Source organism: Oncorhynchus keta, chromosome 4 (assembly GCF_023373465.1).
Source record: "Oncorhynchus keta strain PuntledgeMale-10-30-2019 chromosome 4, Oket_V2, whole genome shotgun sequence".
Taxonomy (NCBI): domain Eukaryota; kingdom Metazoa; phylum Chordata; class Actinopteri; order Salmoniformes; family Salmonidae; genus Oncorhynchus; species Oncorhynchus keta.
The window spans coordinates 83,737,404-83,747,013 of record NC_068424.1 but is presented as its reverse complement, the minus strand read 5'-3'; the positions used below and the strand labels follow the sequence as shown (position 1 = coordinate 83,747,013).

The 9,610-nt window shown below is 50.1% G+C and overlaps 1 protein-coding gene across 1 annotated transcript in view; it reads right to left on the bottom strand.

Annotated features, from left to right (window-relative positions):
* Nucleotides 1-5,502: 5,502 nt before the first annotated feature.
* Nucleotides 5,503-9,610, bottom strand: part of LOC127929748 (PDZ and LIM domain protein 7-like) — a 73,054-nt gene continuing 68,946 nt past the window's right edge. Inside the window, exons 7-9 of the mRNA XM_052517998.1 lie at nt 9,455-9,609; nt 7,148-7,184; nt 5,503-6,497 (exon numbers count right to left, since the gene is read on the bottom strand). Coding sequence (XP_052373958.1) covers nt 6,401-6,497; nt 7,148-7,184; nt 9,455-9,609 — 289 coding nt within the window. The 3' untranslated portion in view covers nt 5,503-6,400. The remainder of the gene's footprint in view (nt 6,498-7,147; nt 7,185-9,454; nt 9,610) is intronic.

Below are 9,610 nucleotides of genomic sequence, written 5' to 3'. Positions count from 1 at the left end.
GAGAAGTGGAGAGGAGAGAAGTGGAGAGGAGAGAAGAGGAGAGGAAGTGGAGAGGAGGAGAGAAGTGGAGTAGAAAGGAAAGAAGTGGAGAGGAGAGGAGTGGAGAGGAGTGGAGAGGAGAGGAGAGGAGTGGAGAGGAGAGAAGTGGAGAGGAGAGAAGTGGAGTGGAGAGGAGAGGAGAGAAGTGGAGTGGAGAGGAGAGAAGTGGAGAGGAGAGGAGAGGAGAGGAGAGAAGTGGAGAGGAGAGAAGTGGAGAGGAGAGAAGTGGAGAGGAGAGAAGTGGAGAGGAGAGAAGTGGAGTGGAGAGAAGTGGAGTGGAGAGGAGAGAAGTGGAGAGTGGAAGGAAATATAAGAGGAGAGACTGAAATGTGAACTCTGATGTGCCTTAATAACTAACTTGTATGCCACCTGTAAATAAGAATAAAATGGTTAAAATTACGAGCCTAGTTGGTTTAGCCCCCGGGAAAAAAAGACAGGAACCTTTTCCTCTTGCCATGATTGGCTAAGATAAATAGATGGGCTGGGCATGCCGAGAGATGAGTTCGGATTGGTCGGCCATGTAACATGCTTCTGTCTAAAACATGAGCTGCTCAGTATGTGTAGATCCATCCTTGTTTGAAAGATATAACGTTAGTCATGGAGAACAGCATTGGCTTATTGTGTTCTAGTGACTCCTTGTGGCGGACCTGGTGCCTGCAGGCTGAATATGGTCGTCAGTTGAGCAGCGTTTCCCCGACATCCATTTCTTTCACATGAACCATCAACTTGGACAAGTGTCTTGGTAAGAATCATTCAATAATTATAAAATATTTTTTATCTGGACACCATTTTTGACATTGCTAATACGCAAGTAACCTTTTCACTGTTCCGTTTACACCTTCTGTATCCTGTGTACGTGACAAATAAACTTAGATTGTATTTGATATAGTGTGTGTGAGTTTGTAATGTGAAGAACAACAAGGACCTGCACCAAAGTCAGATTAGGATATAGGCCAAGGACTAAGTGTATTTTTACTTTGAGTTTTTCCTTATTGTAGGCTACTAGTCACACATTTTAGTCTTGAAATCTTTGGTTGTTTACTAAAACTACTCACTGTGTTTAGCACATGGTCTCACATGTGAATCCTAAAAGAGATGGGTGGGGCTAAAGCTTCAGAGGGGTGTGAACGATGCTGAATGGGTGGGGTTAAAGCTTCAGGGGGTGTGAACGATGCTGAATGGGTGGGGCTAAAGCTTCAGGGGGTGTGAACGATGCTGAATGGGTGGGGCTAAAGCTTCAGGGGGTGTGAACGATGCTGAATGGGTGGGGCTAAAGCTTCAGGGGTGTGAACGATGCTGAATGGGTGGGGCTAAAGCTTCAGGGGGTGTGAACGATGCTGAATGGGTGGGGCTAAAGCTTCAGGGGGTGTGAACGATGCTGAATGGGTGGGGCTAAAGCTTCAGGGGGTGTGAACGATGCTGAATGGGTGGGGCTAAAGCTTCAGGGGTGTGAACGATGCTGAATGGGTGGGGCTAAAGCTTCAGGGGGTGTGAACGATGCTGAATGGGTGGGACTAAAGCTTCAGGGGTGTGAACGATGCTGAATGGGTGGGGCTAAAGCTTTAGAGGGTGTGGACAATGCTGAATGGGTGGGGCTAAAGCTTCAGGGGTGTGACCGATGCTGAATGGGTGGGGCTAAAGCTTCAGGGGGTGTGAACGATACTGAATGGGCGTAGACAAAGAAGAGCTCTTCACCAGATACCAAAACAATTCAAGGGCCATTTATTCAAAAGTGAGTTTACAAGTTGATCAACTTTCAAAGCAGAATTACTTTCCCATTGTTCCTCAACTACAGTGTATGATAGACCATTTTGTAGCTCTCTACTTTTGTCCAATGTAAAAAATACAAAAATAAAAAATAAACACTTTCAGAAACCAAATTGAGGCGGTTGGTCAAAGTGTATAATTTAGGGAATCTGTTCAAAGTATTTTCCTTCCCACAAAAGAGACGTGATCATGTCTCAATGTAATCAAGGTATGGCATGATTGTATTGGAAAATAATAACCTGTTTTTGGGGCCCAGTAACAGGTGTCTACAGACATCTCTGGATACAACTACCATCTCTAAATACTACATTTAAAAACAACTTGTAAAAAACGGCAGAGAGAACTCTAGATATATTACAAGAGGAATTAAAGACGTAACAGTATTTGTGATCAGATAGTAGAACAGGACGAAATATCTATTTAAAATCGTTCTGGTCGTTGTCTATCCAAATGAGACAGGACGTCGTTACACCTGTTACAACCGTGGTGTCAACAGCGGGATAAGTTTTGGTTTTGACACCACTACAATATTACAGACAGCTTCATTATTCAAATCATCCGTGTTTGATGTACCGTGACAAGATGCAGACTTTTCTACAGCCAGTTATCAGAGTGATGCCTACTAATATATATATATATATATATATAGAACTTTTGTCAAACAGATGGAAGATGTGTGTGTGTGTGTGTGTGATATATATATCTCACACACACCTTCCATCTGTTTTCCAAAAGTTAAATGAAAAAAAAAAAAAAAAACACTGCACATTGACGCACAACGATAGTCTAGAATCACCGAGATGATCTACTGCTCCCTTCTATGAGGTGTGCTAACTCTAGTGTCAAAAACCACATGGAGACTATTACATATCAGTAGATAATATTGCATGATTGTACAGTATAGTGAGTACTGCATGGTAGTACTATACAATATAGTGAGTACTGCGTGGTAGTACTATACAGTATAGTGAGTACTGCATGGTAGTACTATACAGTATAGTGAGTACTGCACGATAGTACTATACAGTACATGATAGTACTACACAGTATAGTGGGTACTGCATGGTATAGTATTATACAGTATCGTAAGTACTGTATGATAGTACTATACAGTATAGTGAGTACTGCATGGTAGAGTACCGTACAGTATAGTGAGTACTGCATGGTATAGTACTATACAGTATAGTGAGTACTGCATGGTATAGTACTATACAGTATAGTGAGTATAGCATGATATAGCATGATATAGTACTATACAGTATAGTGAGTACTGCATGATAGTACTGTACAGTATAGTGAGTACTGCATGGTAAAGTATACTGAGTATAATGAGTATTGCATGGTATAGTATACTGAGTATCGCATGGTGTAGTACTGTACAGTATAATGAGTAGTGCATGGTATAGTACTGTACAGTATCGTGAGTATTGGATGGTAGAGTATAGTGAGTACTTCACGGTTAAGTATACTGGTAGAGTATCGCAGAGTATACTATTGCGCAGTATAGTATTACATGGCAATAGAGTATTGCATGGTAGTATAGTATTGCAGAGTACAGTATAGTATTGCAGAGTACAGTACAGTATTGCAGAGTACAGTATAGTGGAGTACAGTGGAGTAGAGTACAGTGGAGTAGAGTACAGTGGAGTAGAGTACAGTAAAGTGGAGTATAGTGGAGTACAGTGGAGCAGAGTACAGTAAAGTGGAGTATAGTAGAGCAGAGTATAGTGTAGTATTGTGCAGTATTGTGGAGTATAGTGGAGTAGAGTACAGTATAGTGTAGTATTGTGCAGTATAGTGGAGTAGAGTACAGTATAGTGGAGTAGAGTGCAGTATATTGGAGTAGAGTATAGTAGAGTAGAGTGCAGTATAGTGGAGTAGAGTAGAGTGCAGTATAGCTGAGTAGAGTAGAGTGCAGTAGAGTGGAGTAGAGTGCAGTAGAGTGGAGTATAGTGGAGTAGAGTATAGTGGAGTAGAGTAGAGTGGAGTAGAGTGGAGTAGAGTGGAGTAGAGTCTAGTGGAGTAGAGTATAGTGGAGTAGAGTATAGTGCAGTAGAGTGCAGTAGAGTGGAGTAGAGTAGAGTGCAGTAGAGTGGAGTAGAGTGCAGTAGAGTGGAGTAGAGTAGAGTGCAGTAGAGTGGAGTAGAGTGGAGTAGAGTAGAGTGGAGTAGAGTAGAGTAGAGTAGAGTAGAGTGGAGTGGAGTGGAGTAGAGTAGAGTGGAGTAGAGTAGAGTAGAGTGGAGTAGAGTGGAGTGGAGTATAGTGGAGTAGAGTAGAGTAGAGTGGAGTAGAGTGGAGTAGAGTAGAGTGGAGTAGAGTAGAGTGGAGTAGAGTAGAGTGGAGTAGAGTAGAGTGGAGTAGAGTAGAGTAGAGTAGAGTAGAGTAGAGTGGAGTAGAGTGGAGTGCAGTAGAGTAGAGTAGAGTAGAGTGGAGTGGAGTGGAGTATAGTGGAGTAGAGTATAGTGGAGTAGAGTATAGTGGAGTAGAGTATAGTGGAGTAGAGTGGAGTAGAGTATAGTGGAGTAGAGTAGAGTGGAGTAGATTATAGTGGAGTAGAGTATAGTGGAGTAGAGTATAGTGGAGTAGAGTATAGTGGAGTAGAGTATAGTGGAGTAGAGTATAGTGGAGTAGAGTATAGTGGAGTAGAGTGGAGTAGAGTATAGTGGAGTAGAGTAGAGTGGAGTAGAGTGGAGTAGAGTATAGTGGAGTAGAGTATAGTGGAGTAGAGTATAGTGGAGTAGAGTATAGTGGAGTAGAGTATAGTGGAGTAGAGTATAGTGGAGTAGAGCATAGTGGAGTAGAGCATAGTGGAGTAGAGCATAGTGGAGTAGAGCATAGTGGAGTCTAGTGGAGTAGAGTAGAGTGGAGTAGAGTCTAGTGGAGTAGAGTCTAGTGGAGTAGAGTCTAGTGGAGTAGAGTAGAGTGGAGTGGAGTAGAGTGGAGTATAGTGGAGTAGAGTATAGTGGAGTAGAGTATAGTGGAGTAGAGTATAGTGGAGTAGAGCGCAGTAGAGTCTAGTGGAGTAGAGCGCAGTAGAGTCTAGTGGAGTAGAGTAGAGTGAAGTAGAGTGGAGTAGAGTCTAGTGGAGTAGAGTCTAGTGAAGTAGAGTCTAGTGGAGTAGAGTAGAGTGGAGTATAGTGGAGTAGAGTATAGTGGAGTAGAGTATAGTGGAGTAGAGTATAGTGGAGTCTAGTGGAGTAGAGTATAGTGGAGTAGAGTCTAGTGGAGTAGAGTCTAGTGAAGTAGAGTCTAGTGGAGTAGAGTAGAGTGGAGTATAGTGGAGTAGAGTATAGTGGAGTAGAGTATAGTGGAGTAGAGTATAGTGGAGTATAGTGGAGTAGAGTATAGTGGAGTAGAGTATAGTGGAGTAGAGTATAGTGGAGTCTAGTGGAGTAGAGTCTAGTGGAGTAGAGTCTAGTGGAGTAGAGTCTAGTGGAGTAGAGTCTAGTGGAGTAGAGTCTAGTGGAGTAGAGTCTAGTGGAGTAGAGTCTAGTGGAGTAGAGTCTAGTGGAGTAGAGTCTAGTGGAGTAGAGTCTAGTGGAGTAGAGTCTAGTGGAGTAGAGTATAGTGGAGTAGAGTATAGTGGAGTAGAGTATAGTGGAGTAGAGAGCAGTAGAGTATAGTGGAGTAGAGTATAGTGGAGTAGAGTAGAGTGCAGTAAAGAAGGAAGCAGAGAAAGATAAATGACAAGTAGGAGGTGTTTTCAGAAGTTTTATGAGGACATCAGTACAAGATATATTTATCGTTCTTATCAAGAGGGAGGAGTCTAAAGAACAAAGGGAGAGTTCAGAAAACAAAGAGAAAAAAAGAGAGAGCAGAACTCAGAGCAGAACTTAGAAAGAGCTTAGAACGAGTTTACAGATCAACAGGAGATGAACTAGAACTACAGAATCAGAATAAAGAATGGAACAGGAAGAACAGCGCTGTTCCAACAGCTGTCCCCCCCCCCACCCTCCTTGTTTAGATCACTCTGAGTAACACAGTTTAATATAAGGAACAGAACAAAGCAGACTGGGGTCCGATACATTCGTCAAATACTGTAGAAGTCTCGAGGTGGATTTGATTTGGATTGTTCCGGGACAATGGGACCAATAGAACAGTCCCGAAGTGCAAATCACCCCCCACCCACCCGTACCTCCGGATTGTGATCAATCAATCAATCATATTTGACGTATGTGCCCCAGGCCTGTTACACACAAGGTGATCCACAAGATGTTATCAACACTAACTCCTAGTCAAGGAGAACAAGGGAATCTGACAGTCAGACAGGCTCAGTATGTAATGGTTCCACGTATGGCTTAGTGATCATAGATTCCTCTATTTTATATATATATATATATATATATCTTTTTTTTTCTTCCTCCTCTGTATGTCTGGGGTGTGTGTGTTGTCGTCTGGGATGTGTGTGTGTGTTGTCGTCTGGGATGTGTGTGTGTGTTGTCGTCTGGGATGTGTGTGTGTGTGTGTGTTCGTGTGTGTTCGTGTGTGTGTGTGTTGTCGTCTGGATAATCGGACTATTTTCGTTTTCGTCGTTGTCGTGATGCTATCGGTTGCTAGGGCTCAGGCCCGGCCCTGCATGTTGCCATGGTGATGCTCAGGACTTGATGTTGAGGGCGCGTGCGGACCTCTCGTGGTGCCAGTCCCTCAGACGGGCGTAACGGGGGCTCTGAATCTCTGTAAGGAACTTTTCCCTAACCACCCCGAGAGAAAGAGAAGAGAAGAAGAAGAGACAGGAAATGAAGAAAGACCGAGACAATTCACCAAGCAGTGGGAAAACTACATCACAACTCAATACGGGGAAAATATACTAAAGTGGTCCTGAAACAACACCTGTATAACACACACACACACACCAAACCACCTGTATAACTCACACACACACACACACCAAACCACCTGTATAACTCACACACACACACACACCAAACCACCTGTATAACTCACACACACACACACCAAACCACCTGTATAACTCACACACACACACACACCAAACCACCTGTATAACTCACACACACACACACACCAAACCACCTGTATAACTCACACACACACACACACACAAACCACCTGTATAACTCACACACACACACACACCAAACCACCTGTATAACTCACACACACACACACACCAAACCACCTGAAAAAAACTCACACACCAAACTACCTGAAAAAACTCACACACCAAACCACATGTTGAAGCTTAAAGATGCCTGAAACACAGACTATACCAGAGTCAGCTGCAGACATCACACACAGGCATAGTTATATATATTATATAGCTTTATAAACACACAGGCTTTATAAACACACAGGCTTTATAAACACACAGGCTGTTTACCTGGCCCTCTTCATTGTCTCATCGTCTGGGTCCTGCACTGAGAGAGCCAAGGGGAAACACAGTATCAGAACGCCCAAACGAAATCACAACGCCCAAACGAAATCACAACGCCCAAAGGACATTGTCCACATCACTTACTCTCCCCCTCTTGACCCCCCCCGACATCGCTCCCTCACCGACCTCGCTCCCTCACCCGCTCCGACCTCGCTCCCTCACCCGCTCCGACCTCGCTCCCTCACCCGCTCCGACCTCGCTCCCTCACCCGCTCCGACCTCGCTCCCTCACCCGCTCCGACCTCGCTCCCTCACCCGCTCCGACCTCGCTCCCTCACCCGCTCCGACCTCGCTCCCTCACCCGCACCGACCTCGCTCCCTCACCCGCACCGACCTCGCTCCCTCACCCGCACCGACCTCGCTCCCTCACCCGCACCGACCTCGCTCCCTCACCCGCACCGACCTCGCTCCCTCACCCGCCCCGACCTCGCTCCCTCACCGACCTCGCTCCCTCACCCTCACCGACCTCGCTCCCTCACCCTCACCGACCTCGCTCCCTCACCGACCTCGCTCCCTCACCCGCTCCGACCTCGCTCCCTCACCGACCTCGCTCCCTCACCCGCTCCGACCTCGCTCCCTCACCCGCACCGACCTCGCTCCATCACCCGCTCCCTCACCCGCTCCGACCTCGCTCCATCACCCGCTCCGACCTCGCTCCATCACCCGCTCCGACCTCGCTCCATCACCCGCTCCGACCCCGCTCCATCACGCGCTCAGACCTCGCTCCATCAGACCCCGCCCCTCACCCGCTCAGACCCCGCCCGCTCAGCCTCGCCCGCTCAGACCCGCCCGCACCGACCTCGCTCCCTCACCCGCACCGACCTCGCTCCCTCACCGCCTCGCTCCCTCACCGACCGACCTCGCTCCCTCACCGCCGACCTCGCTCCCTCACCGACCGACCTCGCTCCCTCACCGACCTCGCTCCCTCACCCTCACCGACCTCGCTCCCTCACCCGCTCCGACCTCGCTCCCTCACCGACCTCGCTCCCTCACCCGCTCCGACCTCGCTCCCTCACCGACCTCGCTCCATCACCCGCTCCGACCTCGCTCCCTCACCGACCTCGCTCCCTCACCCGCTCCGACCTCGCTCCCTCACCCGCTCCGACCTCGCTCCCTCACCCGCTCCCTCACCCGCACCGACCTCGCTCCATCACCCGCTCCGACCTCGCTCCATCACCCGCTCCGACCTCGCTCCCTCACGCGCTCAGACCTCGCTCCCTCACGCGCTCAGACCTCGCTCCCTCACGCGCTCAGACCTCGCTCCCTCACCCGCTCAGACCTCGCCCCCTCACCCGCTCAGACCTCGCCCCCTCACCCGCTCAGACCTCGCCCCCTCACCCGCTCAGACCTCGCCCGCTCCGACCTCGCCCCCTCACCCGCACCGACCTCGCTCCCTCACCGACCCCGCTCCGACCTCGCTCCCTCACCCGCTCCGACCTCCTCCCTCACCCGCTCCGACCTCGCTCCCTCACCCGCTCCGACCTCGCTCCCTCACCCGCCCCGACCTCCTCCCTCACCCGCCCGACCTCGCTCCCTCACCGACCTCGCTCCCGCTCCGACCTCGCTCCCTCACCGACCTCGCTCCCTCACCGACCTCGCTCCCTCACCGCCTCGCTCCCTCACCGACCTCGCTCCCTCACCGACCTCGCTCCCTCACCGACCTCGCTCCCTCACGCGCTCAGACCTCGCTCCCTCACGCGCTCAGACCTCGCTCCCTCACGCGCTCAGACCTCGCTCCCTCACCCGCTCAGACCCCGCTCCCTCACCCGCTCAGACCTCGCCCCCTCACCCGCTCAGACTTCGCCCCCTCACCCGCTCAGACCTCCCCGCTCCGACCTCCCCCTCACCCGCACCGACCTCGCTCCCTCACCGACCCCGCTCCGACCTCACTCCCGCTCCGACCTCGCTCCCTCACCCGCTCCGACCTCGCTCCCTCACCCGCTCCGACCTCGCTCCCTCCTCGCTCCCTCACCCGCCCCGACCTCGCTCCCTCACCCGCCCCGACCTCGCTCCCTCACCGACCTCGCTCCCTCACCGACCTCGCTCCCTCACCGACCTCGCTCCCTCACCGACCTCGCTCCCTCACCGACCTCGCTCCCTCACCGACCTCGCTCCCTCACCGACCTCGCTCCCTCACCGACCTCGCTCCCTCACCGACCTCGCTCCCTCACCGACCTCGCTCCCTCACCCTCACCGACCTCGCTCCCTCACCCTCACCGACCTCGCTCCCTCTCCCTCACCCGCCCCGACTTACTGTAGTCGGTGCCTGTGAGCTGGGCCAGCATGCGGAAGGAACGGGACTGGGTAGTGCCTGTGCGGGGCTGCCAATCCTGAGTGTCCTCGATCAGCCTCTTCTTGCTGCGGTCGTTGGGGATGAACATGGGGATGCCATCCACCCGCAGACCGTGCC